The following is a 19,279-nucleotide window of genomic DNA, read 5'->3' on the forward strand; positions in this document are numbered from 1 at the left end:
AAGAGACAGAGAGACAGAGAGACAGAGAGACAGAGAGACAGAGAGAGGAGAATCACTGGGGCTTTGTGGCTGCCAGTCAAGCTGGGTTCACTGAGAGACCTTGTCTCAAGAGAATAAGGCAGAAAGTAACTAAGAAGGACACTTCCTCCTGTGTTCTCTCTGGCCATGGCCACACACACACACACACATACACACACACATGTACATGTACACACATGCAAACACATAGATGCACAGATGCATGCATATACATGTATACAGGCACACACATATGCACACACACATGCAAACACATGGATGAACAGATGCATGCATACATATACATGTACACACACACACCATGAGAAAAAGACACAACCAGACAGACATGCATACAGGCAGACTCAGAGAAAGACAGAGGAAAGACAGACAGATACAGAGAGAGACAGAGGTGAGATAGCGATTGCGAACAAAAAAAGGAACAAGCTTCATATCACTTTTAGAAATTTTATCAGGGAAGTATATAAACTATCACCTTGTGTAAAAACTTGATTTTAATTTACTTTAATGTTATTGTCAGTCATCTATAAAGCTAAGGAGACATTTTGGCTAATAAATAAGAAAGAGAAAAAAGCCTTATTTGTGGAGTGCAATCCCCCGTGACAGGCTAGTAGTACAATCTTACATTATGATATTTAAAGAGAAGGGTGCTCTTTAAATAATGGCTGGGAAACTGCACCCATAATCCCTTGCAGTGGGGCTTTAGAAGTGGGCACTTCATCAAAGCCTTCCACCACGTGTCTGTCAGAATGTCTTAGCATGGGCAGCTGTGGAGGGTTGCCTTTGCCCTACTGCAGCAGAGGCCGTGCGTGCTGAGAGGCATACGCTGGGAAGCGCGCACTCCGTAGGTCTCCCATCTCTCCAGGAGCCACCTAGAATGTGGCAAAGGCTCTGTGATCAGAGAGAATGAGCACACCCATCCCATTGTCTGACCAAGACAGAGAAGAAAGGGATAACGTATAAGAAATACCTCACTTAGGTGCCGAGATCAAACCTCATATGGATTGTTTACCTTTCTAAAAAAACATGTAAGTATGTCATATATAGTTTTAACAGGAGGTAGGAGGAAAATCACCTTCATTTCAACTCTTTGCTTTATAATATTTTTGTGTGATAGTGGTGAAAGGGGTATACACAACCACACAGAGGCCAGTAGTTGACTCAGCCTAGGCTGGCCGGGGGCTCTACAGTCCTCCAGATCTGCCACTCCCTCTTCCCTACCCCCACGCTAACACTGGAGTTACATCATGGCTGACCTTTTAACATGGGGCTGGGATTTGAACTCAGGTTCTCATACTGGCACAGCAAGCGCTCTTAGTCACTGAGCCATTGCTGCATCCCTATCTGGTATTAATTGGATGTGCACAGCCTATTTTCTAGCAGTAGATCCGAGGGAAAGAAACCTATTGCTTCCCCACTCTCTGAATTTGTACCTTCTTTCCTGAAGATAATCCACCCGTCCCTCAGTATTGCTGGGTCACTGAGCCTGGGAATCCCTGCCTACTCCACGGTATGTGGATGCTCAAGTTCCATATGTTAAATGGCCCGATATTTGCATATAACCTACGCCATCAGCCTGAACATTTTAAGTCGTCTGTATATCAGTTATAATACATGGCAGCCTGTACCAGTGTACCTACTGTGTAGGTGGTTGCTGTGAATCTACAGCTCTGGATACAGAACCATTTGGGAGTGAGTGAGAAGGAAGGAAGTCTAGATGCATCGGGCACGTGATTTCTTCCTGGGTCTCCCCAGTCTGTGGTTAGTTGGATGCAGATGGACACCGCAGGAGTCGGGAGCTGACTGCACTGTTTTGTTCTGTGCACTGCTTAGTGAGCAGTCTTCGTGACTTTGTTCTCCACATCTGTCTGTCAAAGGAGGTAGCACAGAGGTCTACCTTAAGGATCTGGATGCCGAGGCCCACACACGATTATCAACCACACACTGTGCACCTGATCTGTCGTGGGTGAGAGCCCCGTCCCACTCCAGGTTTGCTCTGCACCCATCCAAGCTTGCACCTGCGAGGAAGGCATGGTGACCCTCTAAAGTTTTCCTCTTTGTGGTTGGATCTTACCTAAATTAGGAGGGGACCAAGAACGGTCTCTGGATCTATCTCTAGGACAGCATGGCCCTGCTTGTCACCATCCACCTCCTAGACAGAGAGGCTACCCACCTTAGCTCAGTCTTCAACCCCACATGTGAGGCTTTGAGCGGTGCGATCAGTATCCTGTCACCTGCCTCTAGGAGCAATCCTGGTACCCCATCCCCCACCACTTGCCCCACTGTGGTGAAAACTGGATCCTTGGATGGAATTACCTACTGCCAAGCGTTGCTATTTGGTTGTGTTGCCTAAATTGATGACCTCTTAGTGTGTGTGTGTGTGTGTGTGTGTGTGTGTGTGTGTGTGTGCGCGCGCGTGCGCATGCATGTGTAATGGGATATGTGTGTTCATTGTATTGTGAGCCTCACTTATGTTCTGCTACCGAGAGACCCAGCAACCACCCCACTTTGCTTTTAGATCCTCGTCTGGCAATTCTTTCCTTTTGTCCCTACCATTCCTCCTGTGGTGGCTTTTGAACAACCTATCTTTTTGAGACAGAGTCTCCCAACACAGCCTTAGCCACACGGGCCATGCTGGCCTCAGATTTTCAGCATCCTCTTGCCTCTGCCCCCAAATAGTAGAATTGCCAGCATGCACCACCGTGTCTCACTAATGAGCCTATTCAATCTGCCTCTGTTTTTCCTTTGGGGGAAAATTCTGTAATGGGCTAGATACATCATGGCTCAGGGTTCCACAAACATGAAGTCTTAAAGAAAACCTTGAATGTGGACAAAAGGAATACCGAATGACAGTTTGGGGCAGTTGCTGCATCTACACCTTGACCAGTTTCTACTGAGCTGATTCTTAAAAGTCCAGGTTAAGGGAATTAGAATACTACAGAGGTGTAAAAGATTGGAAAGATGTACTGATTGGTTGATCTGATGGTTTTCCTGAGTAGGAAAACCATCTTCTTACCCAGCATTGATTACAGCCAAGTGGTTGAGCGGTCCCCTTGTCTTGCTCTTGTCCATGGATGGCTTTTACCGTGAGTGTTCATGTGGGGAATTTCAATGAGATTGAATGCAGAGTTCTCTGCCCCTTATTGTCTTCTGTAGTCTTTCTGATTGGTGAGGCGCCCTCTGAACTGTGAGCCTGCCCAAAGCCCTCCTTAGTGTCAGAACCCAGGCCTCCAGGCCAACAGCTACTGGGGAGAGAAACAAACAATAGTCTCACTAGGTCTGCACCATGATGACTAGCAACCAACAAATGTGTCTGCTGACATGACCGTGTATAACAGCGATGGTGAGGAACTGCAGAGCCTGCTCCTCATTAGCCTTCAATAAGCTGGGTGGCAGCCGGCTATCACCTTCTCATTGATGGAGGGTGTGTGCAGCTTGAGAGAGTGATGTTAGGCCCCTCTCAATGAGTTGTCTCACAATCCCTTTTCTTTCCTGTCTCAGGATGCCGTCCACCTGGAGGTGCTGAAAAGATTAATGAGCAAGACATAAAGACAACAGCTGCCCCGAGCAACAGCTGTCTCACACCAACCATGAGTAATTAGACAAATGAGGCAAAGTGGATCCCAACCAGAGGGGACTTTGGTTCACGCTGACAGCCTCTCCCCCTCTCTGGGTGTCTGCCCCTCCTTTCCTACACTCAGACTGTCCCTTGAGCTATCTGGATGCCATTGTCCCAGGTCTGTTCTTAGAAGTGACTGTGGTCTTGACCCCGAGGGCCGAGCTAGGCTGTGACTGCTTATGGCAGCCCCCTCCTCTCCAGGAGGAACAGAGCAGAGGGCAGGGTCGAAGATGTTGCCAAGAATCCAGCAGTGTTTGTAACAAAAGCAAGAGCCCCTGGCACGAAGTCTGAGGAACTTTCTTAATCATAAGTGGTGTCTCTTAAGCTCTTTAATTACAGAGGATTAAGCAGGAAGTGGAGTGCAGGACTAAAGGAATAATGGCAAAAAGGAGGCGAAGCAAAAAAACCCAATTTCCTTTCTAGAAGGGAGGAAATCCTCCATGTATTTAAATAACTTGCACAGCAAAGAATGGTGTGTGGCGTTTTCCCCTAGCTCTGAGTTCAATGGTTTTTTTTTTTTTTTTTTTTTTTTTTTTTTTTTTTTTTTTTTTTTTTTTTGGAACTGTGGTATCTCCTTAACCCGACATAAGGCAGGGTCTTCAGCTCATCTGCAGAAAAGGGACCGAGTGCCTCATTACGATGCAGGCATATGCTTCCCCTTCAAATGGCTGGCTGATCCCGTGCCCACCTGCCTTCTTCTGCACTCAGGCTTCTACCTAGCTTAGCTCACATTTTCATTCAGCACCTCTAGTTACCTAGAAATGGCATGCAAAATTGCAAAACAGAAAGGCAGCGGGTCGTGTGGCTCCATCAGTTCTGCCTGGAGTGGCAGCATCCTTGACTTGTGTGGTTTTTAGATGTGTGGGGAGAGGTACTCGCCGAAAGCCTGTGGGGGGACCCAGCCACCCCTCAGAAGTAGCTGTGTGGATGGATACCTGCTTGTAGCATACCGCTGTGTGACTGGGACAAACCTAGACATGACACTCTATGTATTCATAGTGGCTGTTGTCCTGTATGCAGTGGATGTGCAACTCTAAAGTGCTGTCCCGGTAGGATCCTAGTCATAGTTGGTGTGTATTAACCTGCCCTACCCATAGTATCTGTACTGGGGTCTTCTTTGTGCGACATGGTACCCAGAATCCAGGTCTAGGCATTCTTTAGCTTTAGCAGCAGCAGCAGTCTTAGAAAAGAATAGTCTATCAAGGTCTAGAGGAAGACAGGTGCAGGGAGCAGAAATTGAGTCCTCTGTGTACTGTGTCCCACATTCAGCACCTCACAGAGCAACTCATTACAATTCTCACAACAGTTTGGTAGGCAGACATCATGTGTTACCATACAGATGGAGAGAGTGAGGCTCCAAGAAGCTTGACCATGGGAGGTAGAAGCTGGAAGGAGAGAGCATGGCCCAGCCCTCTCGTCCACAGGTTTTGCAGCAAGGTCCAAGGTGTATGACCTAGTTAGTACTAACTGTCAAACTGACTCAGCCTAGAATCACCCAAATAGAAACTCAATGGAGTACCTTGGTAAGGTTTGTCTACAAAGAATTGTCTTTATTATTAATTGATGCGGAAGGGCTGAGCCCACCATGGGCGACACCATCCTCCAGCAAATTGTCGTTGGTTATATAAGAAAGCTAGCTAAGCATGAGCCAGCAAGTGATTCAGAAAGCAAGCCAGCCAATGGTGGTCCTCCAAGGTTCTTGCTTCAGTTTTTTGCCTTGACTTTCTGCAGTGATGAACTATAACCAGGAAGTGTGTGTCAAATAGATCCTCTCCTCCCCAAAGTTGCTTTTAGGCAGTAGTGTCTTCTTACAGATAACCAGTGTGTGTTATCCCATTTCTTCCTGTAAAATCGTGACAAGAGTGCCCATGCCCTGGGTCATCAGGGGAATGAAATAGGATCACAAAGATGATGGCACAGGCCTGACATAACACAGCCCCTCACCTCCAAATGGTAGGAAGTATTCTATGGTCTCTCATAAGAGAATCACATTTTGAAGCCTGGAAGGCCAACCACACCTTACCACCATGACAGCTGGCCCCCAATCCACACTGGAGTATGAATTATAAGGAGATGCATAGACAGGGTACGGTATTAGACATCTGATGAGCCTGGTGCCCTTGGAATTATTCATGATTAAGCTTTGTGCAATGAAATTTAGTCCCCAGGCCTCAGCAAACAGGGGTGAGATGGACGGAAGGATGACCTCAATCCACTGTACACGATACGTATTATTCTGTGAACATTTCTATGTTTGAAATGTTTTATTAAAACATATACCACAAGGGACTTGGGGGATAGTTGGAATAGCAAAGAAGTTGCCATGGAAGCTTGAGGACCAGAGTTTCCGTCCCCAGCACCCATGTAAATTTTGAGTGGGCATGGAAGTCTACCTATAATCCCAGCATATGGGAAGCAGAGATAGAAGATCCCTGGAGCAGGTAGACTAGCTATAGTAGCCTAATTATCAAGCTCTGGGTTCAAATGATAGATCCTTCATCAATATTTATGTTATATATGATATATTACATTATATTACATATTACATATTACATTATACATTATATATTATATATATGGAGAGTGGTCAAGGAAGAGACTCAGCATCAACTTTTGACCATGAGTATACACACATGTGCAACCACATACACTTGTACTCACATACATGGAAACCCATGTGCACATAAAAAAATTATAACTATGCCTTGCCCCAAGCCTGATGGGAATTTCTTCAGTACTAACAGCTAGTCAGACAAAGAGGGCAGGAGTTGAAAACTCATCCTCGGGCATTCACAATTTGCCACGTTAAATCAGTAACGTCATCTGCCTCTGCAGCTCTCTGGCCTGCCCTATGCATGACGTGTTCTTTGTGCCTAGCCTAGTGCTGGGCACGGCACATAGTAGATACTCAAAGAAAGTGACTGTCGCATGCCAGACTGGATAAACAACATAGTAAAAAAAAAAATACCTGAGTCCAAAAAACAAAACAAAACAACCAAAAACCAACAAACAAAGACAAAAACAAACAAACAAAACAAAAGCAGAACGACGTCCTTCTCCCAAGACTGTAGACTCCAGGTCTGTGCTGGCCCCAGCTTGACTTCTGTGTGCCTTATAGAGCTGCCTGGTGCATTTCTGTGATGGCTGCTGTCCTCAGCGTGAGGCGGAGCAGGTCTGGTCTCGAGCACTAGAGAGAGATGCTTATGTTCCGTGACTCTGAAAGTGGATTAGAGCATGCTCCCCCCTGATTCCAACCAAGACACGCTTTCATTCCCACAAATGAGGCTTCTCCACGCTCACGAAATGGGATCCCAAATAACGTGTTGCAAACCAACCCTTTATCATACTTGCCCCTTGGAACACATTTCAAATCCTGGCCATTAAACGCAGGCCATTTCACAGGCCTTTAATGATGACACTAATAACTGTGGATTTTTGTTTCCCAGAGCCCCGGTGAGCCGAGCTGGGAGTAAATTATGAAGCTAACTTTTATGTGCATGGTTTATTGATCTTTGAGCTTCAAGGGAACTGCACTAGCCCCTATAGCCTGACAGTCCGGATTAGCTTTTCATCTATGTAATTGGGCCACCAGGGCACAGTTAATTTTTAATTTATATTAATAGGAAGACAAAGAACACAGTGCGCCTTCTCTGCATTCAAGTAATGGACATATCAAAACATTCTACCTGGCAATTACAAATACACCATCCTTCCCATGACCCAGTGAGGGTTAGCTTGCAGCTTCGTTGTGTATTTCACCATAATGGATCATGAGAAAGTTCACCACTGTCATGAATATGTATACTGTCGAGTGCAGAAGGCCACTCCCATCGTTAAGTAGCCAGCTCTTGAATCCACGTTTGGTTTTAACAGGTGAAAGTCATGCTGCGCATCTGTTCCACGTCGGCTCGAGATACCTCAGAATCCAGCTCTTTCCTGAAGGTGGATCCACGGAAGAAGCAGGTCACCTTGTATGACCCCCTGACTTGTGGAGGTCAGAATGCCTTCCAGAAAAGAAGCAGCCAGGTTCCTCCGAAGATGTTTGCGTTTGATGCGGTTTTCCCACAAGATGCTTCTCAGGTGGGTTAAAGTTCCCTCAGGGTTCCCTAGTATTGATTAAGGGGATGGGAGCTGGTGGGGTTTCTTCTGGGACACTCTAAAGAACAAGTTCCTCCATCCATATCGTTATGTTTGGAAGTCATTCTGAGCTCCACGGAATACCCCAGTTCTCCCGAGTTACTGGTAGGGTGGTTTCCTTGGAAAGATCTGGTGTGTTGGGATTTCAACAAATTATATACTTGGAGGGCTGTAGAGATGGCTTAGGTGGTCAAGTGCTTCCCACACAAACCCGAGAATCTGAGTTCGGCATCTCAGCCCTCATACAAGTTATACATGTGGTGCACGATTGTGATAGGCTCCCTGGAGCTCACTGGCTGGCTAGTCTTGCCAAATGGATGAGCTCCAGGATCAGTGAGCAATCCTGGAGAGAGAGAGTGTGTGTGGGGAGGGGGGGAGAGGGAGACAGACAGAGACAGACAGAGACAGACAGACAGACAGACAGAGAGAGAGAGAGAGAGAGAGAGAGAGAGAGAGGGAGGGAGGGAGGGAGAGAAAAAGAGAATGAACCCAATATCAATCTCTACCCTCCACTCATATTCAGTCATGTGTGAAAACCTTGCACATACAGAGACATGTACACACACACACACACACATACACACACACCACTATTTTAAAATACATGCTTGGGGAGAAGTAAAAGCAAGGAGGTTATTGATAAGAAACTGGAAGGGTCAGAGGTTATGGGGTGACTGAAAAAAAGTGCTGCCGACTGACCGGTTAGGACTCTTCTCTCCTGACTGGGCTTAGGAAGGCCATGTTACAAGGGAAACTGTTTCAGGTGACTGGATTAAAGTCTCATACCCATGGGGAGTGGGCGGCAGGATTTATAGCCCCAGTGAGGAAATGGAGGACTCAGCAGGACAACAGAGCTTGAGGCACATCTGTGGCCAGAATCAGTGGAGAAATGAGGAGCTGAAGAGCGTGCGGTATCAGTCAGCAGTTGCCGCATGACGAGTAAGGCTCGGGCCACTCCTCAATGCCAAAAATAAGTGCGAATGAAGCACGTCATAGACAACCAGAGTGGCCTGTTTTGCCCGCGCTGTGGCATCAGGGACCCTATGCCTTTCTGATAAACTTGAAGGACTTCCCAAGCTGTGCCATACTTCCCAGTATGGCAGTTAAGGCTCCAGCTGACCTGAGGATCAGGGCACCAGCAGTTAGCATCTGCAGCTTGTTAATTTCCTCTATGTCGTGTATTGTAGGGAATCCTGGGGTGGACCTGACATGTGTCTTCCACCAACAGGGTCTAGCACATGTAGGCACCATTCGTTGGGACGCTCAACATCGATGTCTTGAGGTTTATCCTAGGAAGATAAGATCCTTCGTGGTTAAAATTTTTCAGTTTCTCTTCATTTCAATTTTTATGTCGTACCACCCAATGGGTTTGGTAATTCAAACCTGACACAAGGGCTAATAAATGGCCTACAGATAATTTAATTAACAGGTTAAAACTTTTCCAAAGCTATCTGGGGAAGTTGTAAGGATTCTGAAGCATACCCTAAATTAAGCCTGGACTATTAATGAGTTTTAGATTTATTCCAGAAAAGAGAAGAGCCATTTTTATTGCCAGTCTTCTTTATACTTCTCACTTGGTTCCCAGGCTGAAGATGCTCAAAGCTGTATGTTCTCAGATTTCAGAATGTTCTGGTGTCTAACAATATAAATCTCTATGTCTATCTGTGGCTTTCAAGAACTTTCACTTACATCAAGCCATGGACTCTCCCTTGAAATCTTTGGGGGTAAAAAGGGACATTCTAAATTCTTTTCATACCACAGACAAGGAAACTGGGACTCCACAAATAATCCTTGTCACCCTAGTTCCTGTCCTAAGCAGAGATCTTCCCCAGAGCCCACCACCTCTCCCTTAACTGTAGTGCATCCCGCTCTGTACACCATGTCTTTGACGCACCAGTATTTTATCTACTATTTCTGAGCAGTGTGTTATTAGGTAAGTCATTCAGCTCTCTGGCTCTCAGTGTCCTTCTATGGCAAATATTAAACAGCCTCATTAGACTGTTATGGCGGCAAGTGCTCAACAGACCTCGTCTGTCTCAAATGTCATGATTTTCAATGTGACGACGCCACTGGTTGGAGCCAGCTTAACCCCACTGGGTCAGCACTCCTTAAGCCTCAAGGCACAAAACAGGCAAATGTGCAGTGTGGCTTTGTCTGGGTCACCTGTTTTAGCATCTGCATTGTCCCTCATCGCTGGGCAGGCTAGCCTGGGTTTGTGGACATGGCAGTGTCCAGGGCACTATCATTTCCATTATATTATATTATACTGACCCAGATTCAGGGGCCACTCTCAGGCCCTTGCCTGTATAGCAGCTGTCACTATGGTGGCCCCAGGCATCTGTGAATTCTTTCTTTCTGTTCCTAAGAGCATCATCTCCCTGGCACTGAGTAACAATAAGAATGGTCTGGTTCCTTCTTGCCCTTAGGAGCTATCCTTGTTACCCTGAAGTAGCCTTGGGCAGCTTTGACTACCTACTGTTGGTAGAAATTTTGGCTAGATCTGGCTTAGGGTTAGATGGAGGACTGAGACCTGTGGCTGAGCTAAACCTTGGGCAGAACTGTCCCTGCCATGGTTGTGTGGTTAGGGAGGCTTCCTTGTTGTTCTGGGACCCTGGGAGAAGGACAACAGGGAGTTTCCAGGGGTCACTGCTAGCCCTTAGCAGTCTAACCTAGGCGAATCTCCCATCATTCTCTTCTCCCTGAAGAGCTAAACAGAAGCCCTACAGGGGAGTGTGTGGCCCTCCTCGTACCCCGTGAGGCCAATCCTGGGTCATCACTGCCCCTTGGTCTCTTTACTGGTGACGCCAATGGCAGTTTGCTCTGCGCATAACCAAAATTCTTCTTGGTGTCTTAAGACTCTCATAGTAAACATCATGTGTAGCCAAGGTGGCTGGCAGTCTCCTGTCCCTTACCTCCTTTCAAGTCAAAGGTGGGCTCGTGGGCAGTAACTTCCCCCTGCACTGGAAGAGACAAAGTCTTGCTAAGTCCAGACAACCTCTGCTTTTCTAGTCTTGGCTTTAGAGCAACACTGGCTCTTGTCACCTCAGTCCTGGAAGTTGTATAAGATCTCATGGTCCTCGCCTCGCCCTCCCTATCCTTCCATTCCTTGGCTAAGGGGGACCCCTGAAGACCTACTGAGGCGACCACCCCTGAACCACTAACTATCGTTGGGGGTGTGGTTTTTCAATTTCAGTTTGGGAGAGAGAAATTGATTTCCAAATACTTAGATCCATTGCACAGCTGCACCATGGAGCTGAATTACTACGTTCATGGCCCAGGCCGCATCCTTTCAGATTTCCACCGGGAGGCACATTGCTCCAATAGCTGCAGAGCCCCAGCATTCGACGGCTCTCAGGGCCTCCGTGAGCTCTGACACCATCCCTGAGACGAAAGTGAAGGCAAAGCAAAGGCATATGGAAAGTCCTCCTGTCGTCCTGCTGCTGCAGTGGTCTGAGATGCTAGCTAGAGACTCTCCGAATCTCTGAGGTGGCCCCCATGCTTGACTGTATAGCTTTGGTTTGCAGCATGCGCTGTCACTGAGCATCAACGGAGAGATGCAAAGAAGTCACGGAGAACCTGCTCTCGGTGTAACGATTTGTACTAATCACACCGAAGACGAGGCATGCTCAGCTAAATATCCCAGATAACAGAAAAAGAGGTTTTCGAAAGTCAGACGTGAGCAAAGAAAGAAGGGATGGGAAGAAAGAAGATGAATACCTAAATGTTCTTGATTCTGTTAGAACTAAGATATTCCTCAGGGTTTTTGTTCTGAGTTTGAGAAATGAGGTGTGTGTGTGTGTGTGTGTGTGTGTGTGTATGTGTGTGTATGTGTATGTGTGTATGTGTGTGTATGTGTGTGTATGTGTATATGTGTGTATGTGTGTGTATGTATATGTGTGTATATGTGTGTGTATGTGTGTGTGTGTATGTGTGTATGTGTGTGTATGTGTGTGTAATGTGTATGTGTGTATGTGTGTGTATGTGTATATGTGTGTATGTGTGTGTATGTGTGTGTATGTGTATGTGTGTGTATGTGTGTGTGTATGTGTGTGTGTGCGTGTGTGTATGTGTGTGTATGTATGTGTGTGTATGTGTGTGTATGTGTGTGTATGTGCGTGTGTGTATTGTATGTGTGTGAGTGTGTGTGTTCGTGTAAGGTTCTGATGGACAGAGAGCCAATAGAGAGAGTCGAGTGCCTTGCCGAGGAGGCTAGAACTAGAGGAAGGACAGGTGACAGAGGGGACAAGGGTCCAGAACCCATCCCACTCTCTCACTGCAGCCTGCTCCTACTTTAAGCCTGGAGAGTGTTATCAGTTAATGGAAGGGAGGTTTGGAGTCACTGACTACAAGGATAGAAAGGGTGGAAGGTCCCCAGGGTTTCTAAGTGGCAGAGGCTGGACCACCTGGCACTGTGGTGATGCTAGGACTCCAAGTCCCGGGAAGGTAGAGTCACTTCTGTGTCATCGAGGTGCCTTAGGTGCTACATGGCGTATTCACTGAGTGCCTCGCTGTGTGTCTTCCAGGCTGAAGTTTGTGCTGGAACTGTGGCCGAAGTCATCCAGTCTGTGGTGAACGGGGCAGATGGCTGTGTGTTCTGTTTTGGCCATGCCAAGCTGGGTGAGTGGAAACTTGACCTCTTGTGTTGATCACCAGGTTGCTTCATTCCTGTCTCGATATTGGTTCTAGAGTCCTCGATGCAAGGGCGGGCTAAGTTCCCTTTTGGTGCCGAACTGAATGATAAAGAACAGCCATGCCTGACTTAGAAGCAAGTGTCGGTCCTAAGTGGACACCTATTCCCATAGGACAGCTTCAAATCCAAGAGGGGAACAATGGGATAATGAGGTCATAGGTCAAGGTCATAGTCAGGTCCAGGGAGTAGGGAAGCAGGGAAGGTATACATGTCCTGAACAGGCGATGTCCGGGAAGCAGATTCAGGTGGGTGGAGCCAATGGAGGAATCTTCAAGCAGAGTCCCTCATGGGGGAAGCCAACCAAAGCTGTCCTTGGCCCTGTGAGAAGTCTTCCCTGTGAGGAATCCTCCTTGTGAGAAGTCCTCCCTGTGAGAAGTCCTCCCTGTGAGAAGTCCTCCCTGTGAGGAGTCCTCCCTGTGAGAAGTCCTCCCTGTGAGAAGTCCTCCTGTTTCAGCACTTGAGAAAGGAGCTACCAGCTAGCCCTGCAAAAGATTGGCTTAAATTCCCCTACACTCTCTTCCCAGTCCTGGCCTCTTTGCCTCCAGGCCTTGTCTGGCACACAGAAAGAGTTAGCAACTTGGGAAGCTCAGAAAAAGTGTTTCTTGGTAGAAGAAATCATCCCAGAGGCCCTTGCGGAGGACACAGAGACCTCTCCCCTGTGGCAGAGAGCCCGTCCCGCCCCAACCCCACTCCTTTCTTCACTTCTTGATCACAGATCAAAGCAGGGGTCCCGATTTTAATGGAATTCGCTCAGGCTATTAAAAAGAAAACAAAAGCAAACCGGCATTTCACTTGAGGAAGGATATAAACCACGCGTGTGTGGATTTAATCTGTGGGGTAGCTATAAAAAAGGGCTGTAATCGTGATGAAAAGCCCCAGCTTCCTACTTCATGTAGAACAACCCAGAAGGCAGAGAGCCTGTGATGTCTGAGGCCCTCCGCGAGGTCCTTTGTGACTTCACCTTGTCGTTTGTCTAGACTCTCACATTCTTTTATGGCTGTTTCGTCCCCAGTATTAGGAAATGTTTGCTACTTTTCTCTATCTTTTCATTCTTTACCTTGCCTTCTTCCCACTCTCCCCACGCCTTCCTCCTGTGTCCTCAGTATCTGCTTTTTGGGGAGCTCTAACGAGTGATGTCTGTGTTTCTCTCTTCCCTTGATCCCACAGGAAAATCCTACACCATGATCGGAAGGGATGACTCTATGCAGAACCTGGGCATTATTCCATGTGCTATTTCTTGGCTGTTCAAGCTTATCAATGAACGCAAAGAAAAGACGGGGGCCCGATTCTCAGTCCGCATCTCGGCCGTGGAGGTGTGGGGGAAAGAGGAGAACCTTCGAGACCTGCTGTCTGAGGTGGCCACGGGCAGCCTACAGGACGGGCAGTCCCCGGGCGTGTACCTATGTGAAGACCCCATCTGTGGCACACAGGTGATTGCTTTGGAAGCTTGACTTAGGTGGGGTGACTCCTCTCTACTTCAGAGGATGGGGCGTCTCAGCCCTGGAATCACTTACCATGTAAGCTGAGAAAGGCTTAGGAGTGTTTACTTTAAAGTGGACGGGAACTTTATGGCCTACAGCTGTGGGGCCATCTGCTCGCCCAACCTAAATATTTGTACCTTGAATCTAATTGACAATGAGCAGGGACTGCAATTGTCATAGCATTTCGGGGGGAGATTGAATCCACTTTCTTGACGCCTCTTTCAAGAAGGAATGAAAAAAAAAAGTACAATCTTTCTTTTGTTTAACAACAAACTGAAATATTTACTGCTCTGCACAAATAGCTGCAGCCATTACAGGGGCTGTTTATGGCTCTATAAACTGGGTTTCTGGCACTGTTTTACAGCCGGATTAGCAGTGCTGTGGGAAAAAACTAGTAACCGATTTCTAATTAGAACCGTGATTATAATCGCTAGAACTCTGGAAGCCAAGAGAAGCTCTTGCTTGCCTCTTCAGGAAGTCGGGCCTTTTGGGAGGGGGCGTGTCTTCCTTTTGAAGTTTAACCTAGGGATCTCTCCAGGGCTCCCCTGGTTCCTATCCAGAAAGTCAATTCTGCCAGTTTCCTGCAGTAGGCTTCCCAAAATGCCTCCTGTCTTAGATAGGTGTCTCTGATAAATACCTGGCTCCCACCAGCTAGCTCATTTCTGTGGGTGAGGGTGCCCCAGAAACAGTAGTATACCCATCTCTCGAAATCTGGCCCCACTCAGCTTCTGTTCCGGGCACCAGGACCCTTCCGGTTTCCTTTAGAAATTTCTGTAGTATGCATCAGTGTTGTCTGGAGAACTTGAAACTGAGCACTGGGCTTCTCCCCACGAGTTTCTGATTCCACTTGGGGGTAAAGCTCACCACCCTGCAATGTGCATTTCTAACCATGTAACCCAGGGAGCTGCCACTCTGAGGCATACATAGCATTTGATCATCAGATGTAGGTGCACAGACTCCATGACGGAAGCAAAAGCACCCGGCCCACCCACTCCTTCTGCAAGCGTGGCGGGCTCAACCATGTGCGAACTTAGGGTTCATTTTCCAGCCTAACTAACAAAGGTTCTCTTAAGTAAAGATCTGTTTCCCAGAAGCAAGTAAGGCAAAGAAAGCAATGGCCTCTTGAAACCCTTTTTTAAAATGTGTAGAATTCTGCCGTCTAAGTCTGATAGTAAGCTCAAAAGGATGCATCGATTAAAAAAAAAAAAAATCCCTTCAAAGTTCCAGGATTTTAAAGCTGGTGTTAGCTTGCAAATCCTGCCTACACCAAATATTGCTTCCCACAGTTTGAAATTATAGGTATGGTTAAAGTCGGAGTAGAAAATTGTCATAATTTGTACCAACCCAAAGACATGTTGCAAATCAGTTCTTTGAAAAATCTAAGCTAAATCAGGCACGCACCTGCTGTGCCAGCAGTCCGATCGCTGAGGAGAGGAGATGTGGAGTGTGCGGAAACGCAAGGGCTTGTCTCAACAAAACCAAAAGTAGATTTCCTTTTCTACCACAGAAGGGACCACTGGGATTCAGACCCCATCTCACCGGATTCAGACACAGTACCCGCTGTGTCTCTTCTAACCTCCCGTGAGTTTGCCCTGAGCATCAATTCAGAAGCTAATGCAAAACCAGATCTCTCTTAAACACAGATGAGACCTCCAAGCACTTAGGGGTTTCTACATGGCTTTTGTCCGATGTTCTGTTGCTATGTTGAAATACCCCAATAGTCTCGATGATGGCTGGAAGCTGCAGGGACCAGGTCATCCCCAAGGCAGCAGGGGCCTAGAGCAGCTGATCACGTGACAGTCACAACCAGGAAGCGAGAGTGAGGGAATGCCTGCTGCTGTTGAGCTCCGTCTCTCCACCTACACAGCCCAGGATCCCAGCTGGGGGACAGCGCCACCCTCCATGCGTGGGTCTTCCCACCTCAACCATGCCATCACAACAACCCAACCCTCAGATCCGGAGGCCCACCTCCCAAGTGACTGGAGCTTCTCTCAAGTTAACAGTTACCACTAGACACCATACATGTACTTCTTGATCAATAATAATTATGCTACTAAATGTGGCCTCAAATCAGCTTTTATTAAATAACTGAGGAATTGGAAATGAACACTAGGCAAGTTCCTTCCTTCTCCAATGTAAAGCCACATTTCACTTGTCTCCCATACAATCTCTAAGGTCAAAATCCAGGCACAACTCTCATGTTAGAGGATGGACAGTCCAGGATATTGGTTCATGAGATGAGCATGTGCTACCATCAACCCCCCGCCCCAGCCCCTTGCTAGCTGTAAAATATTTAAAACCAAGTTACGCCCAGTAAATGTGGACAATCTTTTCAGAAACAAATTAACCAAGCTGGGTTGCCTCAGCCATTCAAGTCCTAGCCACAAAGGCATTGAAGATTAGAGTTCAGACTCCCAGAACCCAGATAAATGCTGAGTGGATGTGACGGCATGACTAGAATTCTAGCCTTGAAGGCAGTAATTCTCAACCTTCCTAATGTCGTGACCTTTTAGTAGAGTTCCTTGTGTTGTGAACCGAACCATAAAATTATTTCACTGCTATTTCAAAACTGTCATTTCGCCACTAGTATGACTTGTAAATGTCTGTTTTCCGATGGTCTTGGGGAAGCCCCCTGGAAGGATCACTTGACCCCCTCTGCAGGGGTCATGACCCATAGGTTGAAAACCACTGCCCTAAAGAGATCTACAGAGATCTACAGAAAGCTACAGAGATCTACAGAGAAGAATTGCCAAGAAACTTTTTTGGTTTTTGTTTTTGGGATTTTTTTGTTTGTTTGTTTTATTTTTTTCGAGACAGGGTTTCTCTGTGTAGCCCTGGCTGTCCTGGAACTCACTCTGTAGACCAGGCTGGCCTCGAACTCAGATATCCAGCTGCCTCTGCCTCCCAAGTGCTGGGATTAAAGGCGTGCACCACCACCACCAGGCGCCAAGAAACTCTTATATCTGGAATTCTGGGATCAATTGAGAGACCCTTCTATAACAAACAATCAAGGATAATTCCCAGTGTTAACCCCAGGCCTTCACAGGCACACAAGTGTACCCACACACATACAGACATGCCTATCCACACATGCATCCCTTACATACCTGAAAAATAGATGAAAAAAAAAATGACTAAGCTGAGAACGGCCTATGTGTATCGGATCTGGTTTCAGAAGGATTTCTGGCCTTACAGAGTGGACTGAGCCTGCAGCCTCAGCTCTTACTTTTCTGTTCCCCTGCCCCCAGCTGCAGAACCAGAGCGAGCTGCGGGCCCCCACCGCGGAGAAAGCTGCCTTCTTCCTGGACGCCGCCATTGCCTCGAGGCGGAGCAACCAACTGGATTGTGATGAGGATGACCACCGCAACTCCCACATGCTCTTCACCCTGCACATCTACCAGTACCGGATGGAGAAGAGCGGGAAGGGCGGAAGTAAGTCCATCGTAGCCGGCTCCTGCGCCCCTCACCTAAGGCCGCAGCACCCTCCCTTAGCTGGAGGTGTGGCACCCACCTGCAGTTCGGTGGTCTGGAATTCAAGATAATTGTAGATTCTAGACACAAGCTCACTTTTGAGCTGTACGGGGACAAAAGGGTAGCTTTGACAATGATAACTTACAAATGGCACCGCCCTGAATATGTGAAAGAATGAATTAAAAGAAAAAAAAAAGAAAGAAAAACAGCTGTTGAACACACTAGTTCTGTTCACAAGTCCTACAGGGATGACTTCCTGTATTGTCAGGGTTCTCCAGAATAACAGAGCTTACAGAATGACTCTCTCTCTCTCTCTCTCACTTTCTGAGTGTGTGTGTGTGTGTGTGTGTGTGTCTTCGTACTTCAAAGATCCAGATTAGAAGTAAATCTTTCCATTTCAAATTAAGCAGAAATCCCTCTCAGATGTACCCTCTATGAGGAGGTTTTAGTTCATTCCAGATGTAGTCAAGTGGACAACCCAGAAGAGCCATCACCCCACCCCACCGAAAACCAACAGTAAGCCACTAGCGGATCACTACGTGGAGTCCGCCCTACAGGCTAGGAAGTAATAGTCATGTTTCTGAGGAGTTTATAAATCCTACTTGGAAAGAGCAGCCAGGTGTAGGCTCTTCCTTCGACGTTGCCTGTATAAATGCTGGCACAGTGCTTGCTCTGAGACAGAGCCACACAGCCAGACTCCAGCTCTGTTCACAGTCCCAGCCTGCCTCTTTTCTCAGAGCTAGGACTGGGCTTGAAACAACTGCTCATCGTTGCCTGTCAGCGGTGTACACTCTAGGCCCACCAGAGTTGGGTACCAACCCTTAACCGAATACCTGTATATGGGGATCTTGATCCAGGGGCCAAGTGCTCTGTTGACTCACTAGGCTTCCTGACAAGGCCTAAGCCACAGGCCTGAGCTAGTGAGACAGGGACTCTCAAGAACATCTTGATAGGAAGCCCAAGCAACTAGCCCCCAGTCCTTCTTGAATGATTATGGATACCAGAAAGCAACAAAACCTGAGGAGAGACACCTTGTCTTGAGAATTATAAGAGGCCCTATTCCAAAGAAAATCTAAAATTAAAACATCCACCTATGACCCAAGAACAGGGAAACACACATAATTTCTCCTCAAGTGTCCTTGTTGCCCAAAAGACCTGCAAAATGTTCCTGAAGATAGTTCTCTGGGGTTCCTGGTGTCCTCAACTGGAAAATCCTCTCTCTCACCTCATTGCCTTCATTGTCCTGATTCCCTCCCACGCTTCCTACGCTCTAGAGTTTGTTGACTTGTCTGCTTGCGTCCACAGTTGTGTTGGTTTTCTGAAACAATCTCTCTAACAATTTGGCCAGGGTCCAATCCTCCTGCCTCAGCCTCCAGTGCGCCTGGATTGCAGCCACGTATCCACCACACTTAACTTAGCTGCAGTGTCTTCCAATCTTAGATTGGAATAATTTGTACCCAGTGGCCTGGAAAGTTGTCTTTGCTCTTTATTCTCAGCCCTTAGCCCACCTCTAGTCCTTGGCAAGCACTGATCCGTTTCTGTCTACGTTTGACCTTTACCCAGAATAGTATGTAACTCAATCCTGTGGCCCAAATGGATCCCTTTGCGCCTGACTTCTTTCGCTTAACGTGGTACACTTGAGATTCGCTTCTCTGGCTAATGTGCCCCTTGTTCACTTATCTTCCTTCTTCTTTGCCATCTTGTTTTGACTGGCCATGAGACCTGCCCTCCCATCCCAACCTCACCAGGTTAATGAATGAAAACAGTCGCCTAGTGGCTGGGGTGGTTCCACTAGTCAGGGCCACCTGCACAGATCTAAAAAGCAGACGGAGCCAGTTCCCC

At 47.2% G+C, this 19,279-nt stretch overlaps 1 protein-coding gene across 2 annotated transcripts in view; it reads left to right on the forward strand.

Moving 5' to 3' along the window:
• Kif26b (kinesin family member 26B) overlaps positions 1–19,279 on the forward strand; it is a 428,179-nt gene that overhangs the window by 344,533 nt on the left and 64,367 nt on the right. For both annotated transcript variants that reach the window (XM_031390948.1, XM_031390954.1), the window contains 4 exons: positions 7,532–7,738; positions 12,319–12,412; positions 13,653–13,915; positions 17,215–17,398. In XM_031390948.1, the coding sequence (XP_031246808.1) occupies positions 7,532–7,738; positions 12,319–12,412; positions 13,653–13,915; positions 17,215–17,398 (748 nt within the window). The remainder of the gene's footprint in view (positions 1–7,531; positions 7,739–12,318; positions 12,413–13,652; positions 13,916–17,214; positions 17,399–19,279) is intronic.

This window comes from Mastomys coucha, unplaced genomic scaffold, assembly GCF_008632895.1.
Source record: "Mastomys coucha isolate ucsf_1 unplaced genomic scaffold, UCSF_Mcou_1 pScaffold1, whole genome shotgun sequence".
In the NCBI taxonomy this organism is placed as follows: Eukaryota; Metazoa; Chordata; class Mammalia; order Rodentia; family Muridae; genus Mastomys; species Mastomys coucha.